The sequence below is a fragment of the Mytilus galloprovincialis genome, chromosome 2, assembly GCF_965363235.1.
Source record: "Mytilus galloprovincialis chromosome 2, xbMytGall1.hap1.1, whole genome shotgun sequence".
Taxonomy (NCBI): Eukaryota; Metazoa; Mollusca; class Bivalvia; order Mytilida; family Mytilidae; genus Mytilus; species Mytilus galloprovincialis.
Window position 1 is genome coordinate 73,537,593 of NC_134839.1, and position 20,214 is coordinate 73,557,806.

General features: G+C 29.9%; 1 protein-coding gene across 1 annotated transcript in view; it reads right to left on the bottom strand.

The window, feature by feature from the left end:
* Positions 1–20,214, bottom strand: part of LOC143064360 (receptor-type tyrosine-protein phosphatase N2-like) — a 141,065-nt gene that overhangs the window by 25,611 nt on the left and 95,240 nt on the right. The window contains exons 11-12 of the mRNA XM_076237128.1: positions 3,110–3,298; positions 578–708 (exon numbers count right to left, since the gene is read on the bottom strand). Coding sequence (XP_076093243.1) covers positions 578–708; positions 3,110–3,298 — 320 coding nt within the window. The remainder of the gene's footprint in view (positions 1–577; positions 709–3,109; positions 3,299–20,214) is intronic.

The window sequence follows — 20,214 nt, forward strand, 5'->3', positions numbered from 1 at the left end:
AACACAAATGGAGAAGAACACAACTTCATTATACAATGCAGTTATATATTTGACTAATTTAATCAACAGATTCTAAAAAGTGGACTGAAGATTTTTCATTTAACACAGAATGGCGGTACCTCTAGATAATTTAGAATCTACTTTAATCTAAAAGATGCCTAAAAACAGAAACAAAATGAAGTGCAGACCTGAAATTGGCAACCATACCACATCTCTTTATTTTTATATCATTAAGATCAGACAGTTACTATGGTCAATCCCATGCATGGTCTCTTATACGCCATCCCTAATAAGGCCTTATCACAAATTCATGTACAATTACACACACTACAGAAATAATAAAGACGGTTCGATCTTTCCAGTCAGTTATGGAATAAAGAAAATACTTCAAATGAAGAATAAACAAATAAATGAACAGATGAACTCTTTATACCTTCTGGTATCACTAAAAGGGTATGCAATTGATAGGATTTACAGAGGTTCTAAGTACAAATGTATAGAGTAAAAGCAACCACTAAGACAAATGTATAGACTAAAAGATAGTTTGATTGGATAAAATTAAATCTGTAAAACCTACCAGGATGATGTACTACTTCGACTTGATGGACTTCTGACCTGGGTCTCTGACACACTGCCGATTCTGGAGGCTGCATGGAGTGGCTCAGGCTTCTCTGATGACTTACTCTGCATACGCTGGCGGCATAGGTCCTACAAAAGATGGCCACCATTTGATTATGGATAATACTGTCAATGATTAACTGTCTACAGATATCTGTAGGTGGATTTTTTTATAGCATGGAACTGATTTAGAGATAATAGATGAATACTATAGCAAGTCAAAATGTAAATTAGACACATATGAAGCATTAATATAAAGTAAAACCAAATTACTAAATTATACCGTCCTGGTGTAGTCTGTTAACAGATTAAAGACATTTTATGTGAATTGCGAAATTACAAGTTGAATTCTATCATAAAAACAATGAAGCTTATTTTAGATTAATCAGCCGTTAAAAAAAACGAACTAAAGCTGCAAACAAAAGATATGATCAACTGTGATATGATTATATAGACAGATCAATGGAGAATGAACGGAAACCAACCTTCCAATTGCTACATCACTTCCGTAAACCTAGGACTGATGCAAATAACACTACATTTCTGGTTCATCGGATTGTCAATGACAAACAGCACTAAATATGCTAAAGCCCAATCAATAAGTTAACGGAAACAAATTCATTTTGTACGCCTCAGATCCGATTCACTCTATTATTACTGATAAATCTAAAACTTTGAATTGGAAATGCATGTATTGAATCAAACATGCAGAATAACTAAACCTGATAAATTTTTCATTTCACAAAACATAGGAGAATAGATTTTTCTGTTAATCATTTTGCACATTTAAAGCTAAATTTTTCTATTTATTCATGTAGAAAATGCATGCATGAAAGGTTAATGCCTCAAACACAATTAAAAAGCAATATTTATTTTACAATTTCTTCCAGTTTCAAAACAAAAATAGACTACATTACATGGATCAAACAATATAACAGGTAGAATTTATCAATTTAAGCAACAGTTGCGTTTATATCTTAAAAACTAACATTTCTGTTATCTGAAGGTGCTAATTAAATACCGTAATCAAATTCTGGTGACATTAAAAAAACATCCAAGCAATTTACCTTCATGTAATACAAAAACATTCTATCATAATAAATCAGAAATAATTTATTCGTCTGACTATCAAATGTGCAAAAAAATTTCAGTGGTTTTAAGCAAACTTCACCACTAAAAAGCAATGAATACAATTCCAGGAGATCTTGCCTCAGTAGCATAAAATTGTTTCAAAAACACCATGAATATTTGCCTTTCCATCAATACTCAACCCTTGTCTACAAGCCATTTGAAACCTTTTTTACTACACCAAGTTAAAGATTTTATGATTCCATCATAAAGGTCAATAACATTTCATTCTTTTCACTTTCTTGTCAGGGTGAGAATGCATCTTACCAATGCAAATCAATTAGGAGACTAAGCCTGTTATTGAATAAGCCAAGCAATTACTTTCTTAAGAATCTGGCCGTGACAGCAAAATCACATTAACTGATAATTACTTTGTCTCTTGGGACTCACACATGATGGACAAGTTCCGCTACCAATACATAAAATGGCAATGATGTAATAATTCTACACATATCTACTGAAAAATCATTAGGCCATTGTATTGCATATGTTTGTATCTAGTACATGACCAGCAAGCTAACTTAGGTACAACCATTTACATGTTAATATTGTTTGTGATATTATTTAATAGCAATGATGACTTCAATACAATTATGTGCTACATGTACTTTAAGTACTTGCAGAATGACTGCAACAAATGAACTTTAAAATGTTTATCTCATAGACAATCAATTTTTTCATATTAAAAAGTTTCTTGGAAGGTTGGGGTGTCAATATCTTAAAGTCAGCAACTTACTGTTTTAAGATGGACTGTTATAGTTCAGGCCAGCAAACAGAAAATAAATTTTAATCTACTTCGTGGTAGATGGAAAACTTGGATAAAACTGCATACTGAATACTCCAATAATGAACATTGTAAAGTACTTACTATCAGTTTTTTCCTCAATTATTTTTTTTTATAAAGTGTTAAAAGTCAGGTCAATGTTTTATAAAGAAACTGTTCATATGTTATGTTTTTTCTATGACTTTAATGGTATATCACAAAGTTGTTCACATTTTGAGGGGGAAAAAACTTATTTGAAACCCAATTAAAAGTTTTCTGTATTTGAGTTTTGCAGACATATATATTGATTTTACCGTCACAAATATCTAGTTAACTTGCTTCATTATGCACCACTTGGTAATCTTAATTTGGTATAGTGAAATATAGACAAACTTAACTTTCTTCCCTCCACCAAGCATAAACTACAATTCACTTCACTTCTAAATCTATATACTTTATGCAATGCATTTTTTTTAGTAAGAATGACAAAAGAAAAACAAATGGCTAAATTATTTTCTTATCATAAAGTAGCATAATGTATAGTACACGCTGAAAAGCTTCAGGCTATACTTAAAGTTATCTGTATGATTCCAATTTTACCTGATAGTCCTTTGAAGCTTCTGTCCCTTCAGATACAGTTGCAAGCTGGGCTAACTTTTCTTTTGAACGAGAGTGACGTCGGATCAGGTAAATGACGACAACAGCCAATAGTATGCCAGCAATACATCCACATAAGACGAAGGTGAGGACAAAATAGCGATCATCTTTTACATTCAACTCATCCTGGTTCTGAAATTACAAAAAATAATAAGTGTAAAAGAAAGTAAACATGGTTAGAATATGGTATGACATAAACTTAACAATATCAATGATCCATGAAAATGTTGTCAAAGTCAAATAAACCTTGCAAAACATGTTAACCTTAATATAATTGCATACACCAGATATATACTAGGCCTTCTGCTTATAATAAATATTTGAGAGAAAGAAAAGAATAAACTTTCAAAACTAAGCCATGACATTAGGTTAGATGATCCTTATGCCTCAAATTCTGCAACATGTAAAACACGAGAAGGGCACATTGAAACGAACTATAAATAGTTTGAAAATTTAAATCAAGAATACACTCCCCTTTCTTTACTCGGAATAGCTTAACACCAAAAAACATAAAATACGCTAATGAAATAAAACTCCAGAATTTTACACTGGCATCATGGAACTTGTCTGTTAATCAAACCAAAAGGTTCCCAGAAGAATACAGAATTAAATACACTACACACAAAATTTTCTCTACCACAACCAAGTTTTAGCTTAAATAACTTGATTTACTGAATATGAAAATCCTATTGTCTTACAGTTAGGACTAGCTATGAATTCATATGCATTGATATAAACAACTTACTATATGTCTCCCATTGATCTAAGTTAAAACATCTCCTAACTCGGTAAGATTTATTGCAGTAAATCTGAATGATTCATTGCTCCCTGATGTAGAATGTTTATATCAGAAAGGTCAGAACTGGGTTTTACAAAACATTATTTTCTTTCCTGAGAAGACATTACCAGTGAAAATTTAATATCAAATGGTAGTTCTTGTTGCAAGATACAATTAAGTTTTTACATGGGAAGATTTTCAACTGAAATGTTACTGATCAATTAGAAGCTAAATAAGACATTTTCTGCTTTTAAAATTTTGAAACTAGAGATGATATCACAATTTTCATTCGTCTTTTAATTTCTAATATATACCCTTTTCTGCATAAAGTGAAATTTTATTAATATTTATCATTTCAAAACAATAATTTCCCTATTCATGATATGAACGGCTTGGAAAATGGACAGATTTTTAAATATTATTACGTTACTATTATTTACCCTAAACTTTCCTCCACTGAAGCCAATAATCAATTGTATGGGCTTTTTTCTCAAACAACTTTTTAATAATCGCACCATTTAAATTCAAACCTGCAGCTGACAAAGATTACATGTAAATTATATTGTAAAACGTTTTAATAAATGTGCCCTTAAGACATTAGGTTAAATAAAAACACTTTTCTCCTTTAAAGTCTAAACTTACAGTTCAGTCATTCTACGATTTGTTGTAATTCACCCTAAGCTAAACCTTCCTGTCATCAAAAAACAAGTCAAACCCGATACTTTACCAAATTACAAACAGAAAATGACATTTTCTTTACTTCATTAAATAAGTAAATGAACAGATATTGGAAATTCTCGACTGAAAATTACTGCCATTGGGCTGAGAAAGGAATCAACAAGAAAAATCATGCTGATTTGGTTATAGAAAATGGTTGTAGTTCTGCACAGTAATGAGATGGTTTCTACAAGATGCTCATATCATTTGATCAGATTGTAGAACAGGTTTCAATCACTTTAGATACTTTGTACTTTATTTGTCCCTTTTAATTTTTTTTTTATTCAAATGGCACTGATGGAGTCTTTTGTGGATGAAATGCACGTCTGGCTTATCTATGATGAGTTTATCTACTCAGTGGCAAAATAACATCAAAATCAAAGTTTGAAAGATTTCTGACTAATTTTTTTTTCTCCACATAAAGGTTTTTTTCCAATAGGGACACCTCCATTTATGGAAATAGACAACATAATCTGCATGAATCTTTCTATTAGAAAAGACCTTAAGTATTCTACTGATCTATATATTCAAGTTATGTATGTCTTTATCAAGCTATGTATGGTGAGTATTCAAGTTATGTATGTCTTTATCAAGTTATGTATTGTCCATATTCAAGTAATGTATGTCTTTATCAAGTTATGTATGGTGAGTATTCAAGTTATGCATATCTTTATCAAGTTATGTATGGTGAGTATTCAAGTTATGTATGTCTTTATCAAGTTATGTATTGTGCGTATTCAAGTTATGAATGGTGCATAAATCAAGTTTATAATGTATGGTGTATATTCAAGTTATGTATGGTGTATAAATCAGTTATGTATATATGGTGTATAAATAAAAGTTATGTATGGTGTATGTTCAAGTTATGTAAGTTATGTATGGTGTATATTCAAGTTATGTATGGCATATATTCAAGTTATATATGGTGTATAAATAAAAGTTATGTATGGTGTATAAATAAAAGTTATGTAAGGTGCATAAAGGAGTAGGGGCAATAAGGCCCTTATTTGGCCCAAAAATTACTGCAAATTTAAAAGTTATCATACATATTTATGTATGGTGCATAAATTTGTTGTGTATGATGTATGTTCAAGTTATGTATGGCTTATATTCAAGTTATGTATGGTGTATGTTCAAGTTAGGTATGGCATATATATTCAAGTTATGTATGATGTATATTCAAGTTATGTATTGTGTATGTTCAAGTTATGTATGGCATATATATTCAAGTTATGTATGGTGTATATTCAAGTTATGTTTGGTGTATATTCAAGTTATGTATGGTGTATGTTCAAGTTATGTATGGTGTATATTCAAGTTATTTATGGTGTATGTTCAAGTTATGTATGGTGTATGAATCAAGTTATGTATGGTGTATAAATCAAGATATGTATGGGGCATTTAACAAGTTTAGTATGGTGTATATAACAAGTTATGTACGTTGTATATTCAAGTTAATGTGTAGAATATAAATCAAGTTATGTGTGGTATATTAATCAAGTTATGTGTGGTATATAAATCAAGTTATGTGTGGTTTATTAATCAAGTTGTGGTTTATTAATCAAGTTATGTGTGGTATATAAATCAAGTTATGTGTGGTGTATTATATCAAATTATGTAGAAAATACTACTACATTAACATATTGATATTTCAGTTGTTTAATTTTCAGTTGCAATATACTACTTTATTACCTTTGGCTGGAATCTAGGTAAAGTTTATGTATATATGCATGCAGACACGACTTCAAGTGAATTATAGAAGATAAACAATTGGATTGTGAGGCATGGAAAGCAGCTGATCTGAATCACACAAGATTATATAAAGCTTCAGTTTCTGGCATGTTGAGCCATTGATTGTATTACTTCTGTTGTAATTATAAGGCAGTGAGTCATCCTGCTAACATCAGCGATTTTTAACTTGGAAAAAGGTTAATGTGCTACCATGTTTAAATTACCATTCCTTATATAACTATCAAACGTTTATTTTTATAACAAATCTAATTGTTGACTTATTGGTTTTAAAATAAAGACAGAATTTGGTTTAAAAGATGGATATTTTTTTAAACGTAATTAGGTGCTGTATATATAGTTCTATTCACATCAAAGGTTGATAAAATATTTATCACAACAAAAATTGAAATTGTACTCTGTTATATATTCATATTGTAAGGTGCATAATTTCATATTAGAATACATCATTAGATCAGTCTGTTGATTTTTTTCCATTTCAGGTAATTTTGAGAGAACTTAATTTTGTAACATAGAAACCCCTACAGGTAAATATATAGGTAAGAGTACTTTCCAGGATACTCTTCAACATAGGTAAAAAGTATATCTTTGTAGACTAAGCTCGGAATATAGTTATTGCATTAAAGCAAAATTTGTTAAAGTACAACAAAAATTAATAAAGGAAAAAGAACTTCTTCATTGGCAAACCTGAATTATGATAGTTTATAATACAATTGCATAAAAGCAATATTTCTTATAGTACACCTAAATTAATAAAGGTAAAAAGAACTTCTTCATATCTATACAATAAATATCATAGATCAAAGTTTTATTCATAGTCTCATCTTAATAAATGTATAAGTACTTCTTCATCTTAGATTATATGAAGATAAGTAAAAGTACTTCTTCATTGACACACCATGGGGACTAAATAAAGGTAAAATCTAAGTTTCTCTACACACCATATATAGGTACTTATTTCAATGTACTTCAAAGACACAGGTTATAGGACTTCTTTAAATACAAAACGAAAAATGTCTAGAAATACTTCTTCATTTAGACACACCTATAAAATATAAGTGAAAGTACTTTTTCGTAGACAAAACTAAAAAATGGTATAAATTCTTCTCGTTGTAGACAAACCTAAAGCATACATAAATTTTCTTTAAAAACAAAAATAAATAAAGGTGAAAGTTCTTCTTCCCCGACACAACTTCATGAATATGAAAATTAACATTTACACTCTTAAAACTGTACTATTTTGAGCATGATAAATGCTGCAAATACAATATTTTTAAATACTTATATAATATAATAAATATCAAAAGTTTAATATAAGTACAAACTGAACTCTTGAGAACCTATTCAGAAAACTTATCAGATATTGAACACTGAACATTTAAGTGATACTTATAATCCTGCAACATTGGTCTATTAGATGTCAGACATAAAACCAGAGAAAATTCATTCTAAAATTGTCTTATCAATTCTTAAATTAAGATGTTAATCAGATAACTTATGTATTTTGTCCAAAAACAATATTTCCCCATTATTTTCTGTAAAATCAACAATTTTCTCAACCATAAATTGCAATTATCATAGACTTTTCCTCACAGACTTAAGAGAATCTAATAAAAATGCATTCATTTTCATTAAGCTTCTCCACGTTATCAAGCCTAATCCATCTGATGGGGTTTTACGCCTACCGTCATACAATGATGAATTTTCAATGCCGTACTGGATCAAGTCTCCTCATTAAAAACATCTAAGTAACCTGAATCAAGATAATCAATTTCTGGAAATTTTCTTCGTAAAAGACGTTAATTAAAATTCATGTCACATTGTCATACTGTGGAATGATAGTATAATGAAAGATACAAAATTCACAAAAAAAATTGATTGAAAGATAGAAGTACAAGTTTTCTTAAACATGTACAAATCTTGCCTCAAATTTCCATCTCTAATACAATTTTAAGGTATGGCTTGCATAATCTCCCAGTATAATTTCACTTCACATTTGTCAACATTTCCTCTATTTTAATAGCAATTAAAGATCTAGATTTTCAATTAACTAATATTGTCAGGGATATTTACATTATACTAAATTTCTTCCACAATTAAAACTCTTTATCAAATTATGAATTTTGTAAAGAAACCCTTTTGTCCATATAAAAATTGCTCAAAAAATTTGAAAATTAAAGTTTCTATTGAAATTCACCATTTGCTTTTTGCAAGTCATAAATTGATTGCTGAATTGAGAGTCTCATTGCTAGCTCGCCATTTAAATAGATCTTTTGTAATATTAATTGTAAACTGAATTTTTCTGAAATCAGGTTAAAATAATAGCGAACAAGGGTAATAAATTATTCATATTTAATGAAATAAATCAAATGATAATGAATCAAGGCAAAGCCCTAAGGTAAGCATCCAATGAAGAATTCAAAAAAACAGGAATCATTTTTTTACAATTCACAGCAGGGATTTTTTGTATTACTCTAAATAATGTATGAAGAGAGCAACTGAACCAAGTAATGTGTATTGACAGTGACAGTCCTGTCTTCTGAGCAATACACAATAGTCTTTAATATGTATTGACAAGCAAAATCCTTTGTTTGAATCAACAATATACAATAGACTGCACAGCTCTGTGGTCAAAGTGTATTTCTACCAAAGAAACAAATCATAAACCAGTATCTAAACGTTCCCAGAGTGACAGACCCTTGAAAAGAATTTATTGTAGGGTTGTCGTATGATCTGGAAACACAGATTTAATCAATTTAGGTAGTAGACACTAACAGGTCCCTATAGGAAACAATACAATAATTTATCTTCAAATGGAATTGTAATAGAAGAAAACAAAATTGCTGTTGTTTTTTGATTTGTTAAACAGTTGGTTATTAACACTGTACTTTTGAAATTGTTGAACAAACAAAACTATTTTCCAAGGCCAAAATAGGTAAAATACATCTGGAACTTTATAACACTTTCTTATAAAAAAAATATTGGGTTGAATGTGAGATAATATTCTAATTCTAATATACCTAATATAAATCATTTTAAAAGAGGAAAGGTTATTTTCAAAACTTCAGCCCAGCAGGAAAATAACCTTGTCAGGATTTTATCATTTCTATTTTTAACTATTTATGAAGACCATACTTGTATAATTATACTATATAACTAAAAACTCAAAATTGTAGTTAGTTGTTTGATGAACAACAAGTGCACTAAATTTTAATAAAATAGTTGTTTTCACTACATGCATAATATATCTATTCATAAACAACAGTTTTGTCAAAGTGATAATCGCCTGAGAAAAAAGTTAAAAAAATTTGTTACATGCTAAAAAACTGAGATTTTATTTTTTATTTTTGTCTATGCAAGAAAAGCATACTTTTAAAACATTTTTGTCTAAATAGTAGTTTGACTATACTTGTAGGAAAGTATGATTTCATATAAGAAATAATCCTTTTTTTCAAATTCCATATGTATAAAATAAGGAGATGTAGTATGATTAATGAGACAACTATCCACCAAAACTTAAATGAAGTTGATGTTAAGCAATTCCTTATTTTTTATTAAATCTTAAAAATACAAAATAAAATATAATCTAATACATTTGACAATTAAACGTAACATGAAATAACATAGTTGGTCTTGAATTTGAGCAGATATTAAGCATCAGCAGAAATTATTTTAAAAAAAATAGTGTATGACAGCATCCTTTTATTGTGTAATGTTCAAAGCAATTATTAACATTTTTATTGGATGTTTTCTTGAGATTTAATTTGCTGATCCTCTGTTAAAAAGAAATAATCTAAAGATAAATATTGATATTTTTTAGAGCGTAATAAATGTCAGTATCATCTTTATCTTGAAGTTAATGAATAATACATTAATGATTTTCACTGTGAGCAAATTTTTTGCTTCTTTAATTAAAGTCACACAAGTTATTATTCACTGAATGGGAAGTTAATAAGATTTGTCATTTTGAAAATAAAAAATAAATTTCCTACAATTGTGAAGAGGTCGACAACATGATATAATTTTTTTTTTTTATTGTAAAGAAGATTTTGTCAATTTAATAAAACTTTTGCACACAAAGAAATATACATAAAAATAAAACATCAAATAATTCGAAGTAATTTAAATGATCTATTAATGTTTTCAAAAATTCAAAACATTAAAAAATGTTCAGTAACTGTAAGTAACATCAAAAAGCTTCTTTTTTTTTAATGTCTATATAACATATAGGACACTATGGGATATGAACACAATTTACTGTTTCAACATAAATTGCATAACACATTTTACAGACAAAATAAATATTTATAATATTAAAGGAATTAGCTTATTATTTTTTCTCTTCAAAGATTTTCTCCCTCATCTCAAGTATAAATAAATAACCATATTTTTGTTTTAATTAAATTTAATCAAATATTAAAGATAAATTACAACAAAACCAGATTATTCTCATTCAAAATTTAAATGCAGAAAAATATCAATTTATTACACCTATAAAATGAATAAAATATTTATATAATTTTGGTTTGCAATTCAAGTCTTATCTTTTAAATATTGAAAATATTATCTTTTGTATGCAAACAAAGACACTCTAGTAACCCAGCATTATTGCAATTTATTTTAACAAAGGCTTACCTAAATTCAATAGAGGATATCTTTACTATGAAATCACATCTCTCCTACCACATTGAATTGGAACTACACACCATGACAATGGCATCATGTCCCCAAAGTCCCCATGCTGACTAGTGATAAATATGTATACATCCATACCACTAAGACTCAGCCTCGGAACTGCAGACGAAATCAGAATTTTACGTTGATTTGCCATTGTATCACTAATATTAACATTATATTGATCAGAATTCCCATCATGACATGCCTGTTACCTAGGTAACCATACTCAACTATCTTTTCCAAAATGATTTTAATGTTTTGGTGCTAAAAATTCTTAAATGACTTTATATGGAAATATCGTGATTTTGAACAATATTAATGAAAAATAGATTTTAAATTTTATATCATTGATGACAATTAAAATGTTTGAGATTCAATCAAGTTTTATATAGTAATGGTAGAAGGGAACTTTTCTTAAAATCTATATAAATTTTAATTTAATATAATAGCAATGAAAATCAACATCTAAGATCAGTTATTTTCATAACCTTTATATATAACTTGGATCAGAATTTATGTATAAAGTCACTTTTTCTTCAAACTTATTAAGTTCATGTTTGTATCAGTCGATATCTAAGCATATATCTTATCCAGGAGTCATTTAACTTTAGTATCATTTATTAATTATCGTAAATGATATTGCTATTTTTACCTTAAATTACCATGTTTAATAGTATTTCATTTTTGATATCAAGTCAATTGACTTTACGATTTTATGATTATGTGAACTTTCAGTATGCAAGTATCAATCAACTTATATCTAGTTGTCATGGTTTACAATTTGGGAAATCAATCATTTTTTTTATTTTATCACATATCTAATATATATATTGATATGAGTACATGTATTAACTAAATTTTTAACTCTTTGGCTCTACAGAAATTGTGTAAAATATTTTTACATAAATACACTGTGGTTTACCATACAGTATGGGTTTTTCTCATTGTTGAAGGCTAGACAGTTACCTATTACTGTGTTAACAGCTATAAGTAAGAACTAAAGTACCCATGAAAATAAGATGGTTAACAGCATATTGCAATTTAAAGGGGCACAGACATTAAAATTAATTACAAAAAGTCATATGAAACAATAAACAATGCATGAGCTCACAATAGTGTATCAGCTTTTTGTAGAAATTTTAGAAGCTGTCTATATACCCATCGACATAACCTCCGCAGACTGTAAATGGTCAAATAACCTGTTATAAACATTCAAATAAATAGATATCAAGCACTTGCAATTGCATTTTTCTGGGTTTGTTTGATTTCAAGTTACAGTATAAAAATTATGTAAACTATCATTTAAGAATAATTTTTAGACTTGGATCTGGCAATGAAATGGTTAATCCTGGGAGCTCCCTTGTTGCATTTTAATAGTTAACATTCTTCTCTTGTTATATAATGAATAAACCACATGATGAACACAATTTTTGTGTACCCATCTTCTCTAAAGCCTCGATCACACCTTACCGGATAGCACGAACAGATGCCTAACGGATGAAAATAAAAGTTGTCCGTTGACAAAATTGTTGTCTGTTGGGAGTCCGTTGATGTACTGACCAAATAAAACAGACGCTTAACGAATGCATAACTGACAAACAACGGATATGCAACGTACGAGAAACGGAAACATAACGGACAAAATGGATGTCGAACGTACATTCAACGGACAAGTACAGCATAAAACCGACACCTAACGGAAGCGTACCGGATAAACCGGATGAACAAGATATACGGAAAAATTAAAGGCAACAATTATAATACATGTAAATCGCAAAAATATTCAAAAAGTTTCTGTGTGACTGGTTTTGGTTTGTTCTTCAAAATGTCGTCAAAGGGCAGTTTCTGGCCTGAATAAGAGCTGCTTGATTGTGAAGACGTGCCCTTACTCTAAAATCGATTATGAATAATAAGAATTCATGAACCTTAAAAAATCTAATTGGCATTTCTGACGTGAAATTTTTTATTGGCATTTGTCTGTTTCAGATCCGTTCATCATCCGTTTTATCCGTTATACGTCCGGTAGAAGTCCGTTTCATATTCATTCAACATCTGTTTTATCCGTTAGACAAACGTTAGAAGTCCGTTGGTGAATTTATCTGCCAGACCTCCAACGGATGTATAACGGACACGTAACGGATACAAAATGGAAATGAAACGGATGAGTACCGTACAAAACGGACGCCTACTGGATATTCAACGGACATTTCATCTGTTGGACGTCCGTTCAAAGTTTTGAACATGCTCAAAATTTTCCATCGGACAAAACAGACGTTGACGGATAAAACGTACACTACACAGACATGCAACGTATATGGACGGACGTCTAACGGATAAGAACGGATGTCTAACGGACATGAACGGATTGGAAAAAATTTATCAGTTAAGCATCCGTTCGAGCTATCTGTTAAGGTGTGACCGAGGCTTAAAGGTTAAATTAAAAGGTTGCAAGAATACCAATTTCAAATGGTTTGAATTATTGACTTAAGAACGTCAGTGATGTGTTAAGCTTATTACAATGACACTGACTGCTTAGAGTTAAATATTATTTCATTATTCTTTGATGATGTTTAAAACAAAAATAAATCATATTTTATATTTTTGTCGAATTTGTAGTGAAATTCCCTTTAAAGTTAAGTACATGTAGTATCAAATAATAAGAATCTAAGTTCATTATGATTTGATTTATACTGCAGAAGTAATTTTTGTTTAAAGTACAAAAATCTGTTTAAATCCTAGTTCTTTGTGTTTTATTGTTTAGACACTTTTATGATATATTCAATCATGGAAGACTCCATTGGATGACAGATGTTGTTTTAAACTGTCCTAAAAACAAAATAAATGTGTATTACTAAAGATTGGCAACTAGGCAAAATCTTGTGATATCACTCCACCCTCAAGATTTCCTTTAAATATTAAAAATTGACATCTCAGAACAAAAACATTAAATATGTAACACCAGATGCTCCGCAGGGCGCAGCTTTATACAACCGCAGAGGTTGAACCCTGAATGGTTGGGGCAAGTATGGACACAACTTTCAAGCTGGATTCAGCTCTAAATTTGGACTGTGATTAAATAGTTGACACAGCATAGGTTTCTGACACAGAATGAATGTGGTCTAATGAACGTAAAATGTTTGTTTTGCCTTTGAGCAATTCACTATGCTGTTGAATATTAATCCTCTCAAAAAAATTGAAGAAATAGCAATAACTACTCATTTAAATACATCATAAAATATTAAAATGTAAAAAAAGTGCTTGTTATCACTGAATGGTAAAGATTGTTTTAATTTATCAGTTGGTAGTAAAAGTGAATATACATTGTATATTGTATAAAACAATGATTTAAGTTGATTCAACTACTATTCTGGACAAAGAAAGATAACTCCAATTGAAAATTTATTATATTATTGTGCAATTAGATATTTCTTGCTATTGCGCAATACTGTGCAATTGAAAATATTTGCTATTGCACAATACTGTGCAATTGAAGATTTCTTGCTATTGCTCAATACTGTGTAATTGAAAATTTCTTGCTATTGCACAATACTGTGCAATTGAAGATTTCTTGCTATTGCTGAATACTGTGCAATTGAAAATTTCTTGCTATTGCACAATACTTAATATAATAATTTTGGTAGATTCAGCATATCAAAGAACCCCAAGGATTCAATTTTTGTCAAAATCAAACAAACTTTAATTTTGGACCCTTTGGACCTTAATGTAGACCAATTTGTAAACGGGACCAAAAATTAAGAATCTACATACACAGTTAGATTCGGCATATCAAAGAACCCCAATTATTCTATTTTTGATGAAATCAAACAAAGTTTAATTTTGGACCCTTTGGGCCCCTTATTCCTAAACTGTTGGGACCAAAACTCCTAAAATCAATCCCAACCTTCCTTTTATGGTCATAAACCTTGTGTTTAAATTTCATAGATTTCTATTTACTAATACTAAAGTTATGGTGCAAAAAGCAAGAAAAATGCTTATTTGGGCCCCTTTTTGGCCCCTAATTCCTAAACTGTTCGGACCTCAACTCCCAAAATCAATCCCAACCTTCCTTTTGTGGTCATAAACCTTGTGTTTAAATTTCATTGATTTCTATTGACTAATACTAAAGTTATTGTGCGAAAACCAAGAATAATGCTTATTCGGGCCCTTTTTTGGCCCCTAATTCCTAAAATGTTGGGATCAAAACTCCCAAAACCAATCCCAACCTTCCTTTTGTGGTCATAAACCTTGTGTTTAAATTTCATTGATTTCTATTGACTAATACTAAAGTTATTGTGCGAAAACCAAGAATAATGCTTATTCGGGCCCTTTTTTGGCCCCTAATTCCTAAAATGTTGGGATCAAAACTCCCAAAACCAATCCCAACCTTCCTTTTGTGGTCATAAACCTTGTGTCAAAATTTCATAGATTTCTATTTACTTTTACTAAAGTTAGAGTGCGAAAACTAAAAGTATTCGGACGACGACGACGCAGGACAACGACGCAGGATGACGACGTGATAGCAATATACGACGAAAAATTAAAATTTTTGCAGTCGTATAATAACCCCTGCAAATATATGCTATATAATAATTTCTATTCCAATCAAAATTACACTACCAATTAATATATTTAAATAATATTTTTTTGCACAAACAAAATGATTTTGATTTGTCGGTTGTCTCAGAAGAGCATGAATTTGTCCATTGTCAAATATTTATAAAGTATGGACAGGATAAAAGATCATAAGTGTTTATAAGAGAGTTTTTTTTCCCTAACTATTGGAAAGAAATATGCAGACAAACTAAAGAACTGCCTGCATAAACTTCAGGTGATTTTTAGTTTCCCATGCAATCAGACAATATAGTCTTATAAACTTATAGTATTAAAAATACAGGCCTTAGTTTTTCTCATTTGAATTGTTTTACATTGTTTTATCGGGGCCTTTTATAGCCGACAATGCGGTATGGGCTTTGCTCATTGTTGAAGGCTGTACGGTGACCTATAGTTGTTAATGTCTGTATCATTTTGGTCTTTTGTGGATAGTTATCTCATTGGCAATCATACCACATCTTCTTTTTTATATATAGATTGCTTGCTAATTATTCCTCTAACAAGGACCCTACAATAATCTTTATGATATATAAAGTACATCTATACTTAAAACCTACTAAAGTCCCTGATTTAAATATAATAAAAATCTTTTAAAAAAATGACAACAATATGCACTGAAAAAATATAAAAGAGAGGTCATTTGTTTCTAACAGCCTCTCCTGTTATAAATAATAATTTTATCTTTTTTTACCATAAAGCCATTGCAGCAACACCTGTACATATTAGAATGAACGAAAGAAATATTGTTCTCAAGACATGCACAAGGAGTAAGACAATGAACGCTATTCTTAATTTATTAGGAAACAGGTGAGGTAAAATAAAAAAAAAGGAATAGCAGGGCTTTCATTTTGATGAATAAATTTTGAAATCATTGACAAGTTGTCTCATATATTGATGACTTTTTTTTTAAATTGTTTGACTTCAAGTATATAATAGATTGTCACAAGCACTTTTCATGATTTTTACTTCTGAAAAAAATGCCTATTTAGACCAAAGTTCAATACAGGGTGCTCAATATGAGCATGAAATTAAATTCCTTAAAAATGATCCAGCCAGTACTTCACATGTTTCAATAAAAATCCATGAGTGGACACACAAAAATATCTTGTCTATTAATATAATGATTGAATATGACTGCTCACTGTTGAGAGTCTATACGATCAAAGTCTTACTATATAAAAGATACAAGACGCTTACTAATATAGACATGTACACAAGACTTTGATTTTTCTAGAATACATGAACAGGGATAATTCTTGATTTTATATATCTATTCCCACACTGCTTGAAAATTCTATTTTCCATTTGCTTTCCTTAAACTTCAAACGAGAACAACTGATTATAAAAGGGAGATAATTATATCAATACAGGGAATATCCGACTCACTACCCACACTAACAATGATTGAAATAATGTATTTAATAAATGTTTCCCGATATAAAAATGAACATACTTTTTGATAATTAATGGTCATCCATAATTTAAAATCTGACTCGGAGAGACACTAATATTAATATGCATGAGGGAACTTCAATGACAAATATGCAGACTGGTGGTTTTAGAATAGGACAGATAATCTGTTTTCAGTCCATAAATCATCATGCAGCACGAAAGTGCAACACATTTCTACTAATGGCTAGGCCTTTGATTAGCCAAAAGGAACAAGGTTTAGCTCTGTCTACGCACATTTAAAGAGGACTATTACTGATCCAGCAGTCTACTGCATCATTGATTTTATACCGTTTCTCATCATTATATATTTTGACATTTTTAAAAGTCAATAATTGATTATCATTTCTGATGTTAATTAAATTAAATGCACTATGAAAGTCAACCAGAGGCTCAAAGGAGCTGAATAATTTTAATGCTATCACCTACATGATAATGCTGTACAAATTTTACAATAAAGAACTATAAATGATTTGAACTGAATCACAGACATTCACAGGGGAAAGCTTTTAACAATTATTTCCCATTTTGTCCTTTTCCTCGTATCTACTAGTATTTTGTCAACTTTAATTAAAACTGAGGTTAGGAGACTTAACTTTCTAACATGGACTTAAATTTTAAACTATATTCTCCATATATATAGCCAGGTCAGTTCAGACAAACAACTCTTGAAATTAATATGAGGCAGGCATTACCTGTGAAACGAAGTCTATGATTTTTTTTTAATTCAAACATATCTTAATTTCAAAACGGAAATACCGTAACGTTTCCGATTTTGGTTCTGTTGTTAGGGATTTTAGTTGTGACGTTATTTAAGTTATGATGTCATATGCAATGTAAACAAAGAAACGCTATCATTAGGTAACATTTTTACATATCAAGGAATTATTAAAAATAAAATTGATATTGCGTTCTTTCCTATTTTATACTAGACTGATAAATAGATATTTTACTCAAAATTTCATGCAAACAAGACCGGAAAAAGGAAGTACATTGTAGATTTCTGAGCAGATGCCGGAATTCAAAACATGACATAAAAAAAATTTCCCGATTTTGAGTTCATTAGTACAATGAAAATTTCGTGAAAATTTTCCCGATTAATTCTTTTTCTTTTTTTTTTTTATTGAATTTTCTACTGTTATTGGAGACTTCGTCCCCATATCATTTTTCAAGCCTATATAAATCACGAATTGAATTTGATCTTTGATTTAAAGTCAGGGCTTCATGACCCCAAATAAACCCCTTCAGAGACATTTTACTGGCTTGTGCTTTAACTATTTGCATACATTGGGTACCTGCTAGTTTTATCTAATTTGATCTGACTACTGATTATGAATACCCTTTTAGCACCTCTATCTTGCTACCTGAAAATGTCTCTCAGGTGTTTCTGGCACTGTGTGTAATTGTAACTAAAACATTATTGATTTAGGACCTATTATGAATGGTTACAGTCTGTCTTGCTCTTGTCATATTCTTGACAACATCAAATTATCACAATTCATCAATACATGTTATGCATGTCAGCATCTGTTCACAGTTTGTCTTCAAGGTACTTCTATATCATGAACTTTGAGTTAAAACACCATGTTATAAAAGATCTTTGCCATTAGGTTTATTTAACTATAGGCTCTCATATGAGAGGGGATAAATAAAAGTCCAGTCTTAAGCATCATGGAACCACCTAATTTTCTCTTCTATTCTATTTCAACAGTTGACGGCAGTTGACAAAAAAGATAAAAGAAAAATATTTCCAACAGGCTGCAATGAAAAATTACGTCCCATTCTGGCAGTCATATTGGTTGACTCATCAAGGTGAAAACAATTATTAAGTTAACAATAAATAATGTTTGTGTAATATTTAGTTCCTGGTTGTTCTTAAATTCCCAGAAAGAAGCAATTTTTAACCAATCAGAAAGCCTTTTTCTGCCCATAGCATTCCTGGTTTGTGTTATATCTTAAACAAGATTTTAAGATTTTACCATCATTCAAATCATAACATTTATGCCAATTTTGGTATTGCTTCCATCAAAAGGTTTGAAGAAAAAGTCACCAGTATTTTACAACAAATGGCTGGCTGATTGACTATGGAAAATATCTATAATATATAGATCGGGCAGCTTTTCTAAGCTTCTATTAATGGACAATAGACTTAAGGAAGTCACCAAATATAATTCATTGCCATGTTCTGATTGACACAGTGATGTTGAACCGGCTTTTCAGAAAGATACATTCAGAGTCCAGAAGACAATAGGTTATATTATATATTGACAATTCTTTTAAAAGGTGAGACCAAAGTTTTGAAATATTATTGGAATACTAATAAAATGTGAATGTGACCACTGTAACAAGTGAACTGTCAGTGATTAGAGTATAACGGTGATCGGTGAATAGCGTGATGATGAACACTGATGTATTGTTAATAGTTCTATTATAACAGTATTGTTACATCATTCAACCCCTGCCACTCATGTCAAATTTCAATTTCGTCTGAATAATGCATTTCCATGTTATTCACGATGTTCAATTTTATCAAGGAGAAGTGTGAATAATTTAACTGAAGAAATCAGATTTGGCCAAGAAAAGACGACAGATATTTGTCATCGTCAATTTCTACTGGCTTCTTGATGGTTTTTGTTGTTGAGAAAAATCAATGCTGTGCAAAGAAATACAATTAATTTGCATTCAAATGGTGAAGGAAAAAATTCCTCAGCTTAACATTTAATTTTTTTTCTTTGCCTGATAATTATGACTTGATGAATGTTTAATATTCATTTGGAAATCAGAATTCAAAGAGGTTATTATAATCTTCTGAGTGGTAGTTTGACAATACAAGCAGCTTATTGTTAGATTAAATCTAAATAACTTTTTTTTTCTTCCTGATTGATTAAGGAAAGTATAAAATAAAACCTAACACAGACATTACTATGAAAAAAGGACACAGGGGAAGCAACATGTATATGAAATCCTTAACATAATAAAAGATACAAGTTTTTTAAATACAAAATGAAATTAAAATTCAATTCACTGCAATTCTTCTTTAAGATTTTTATTATAAAATGAGTACATA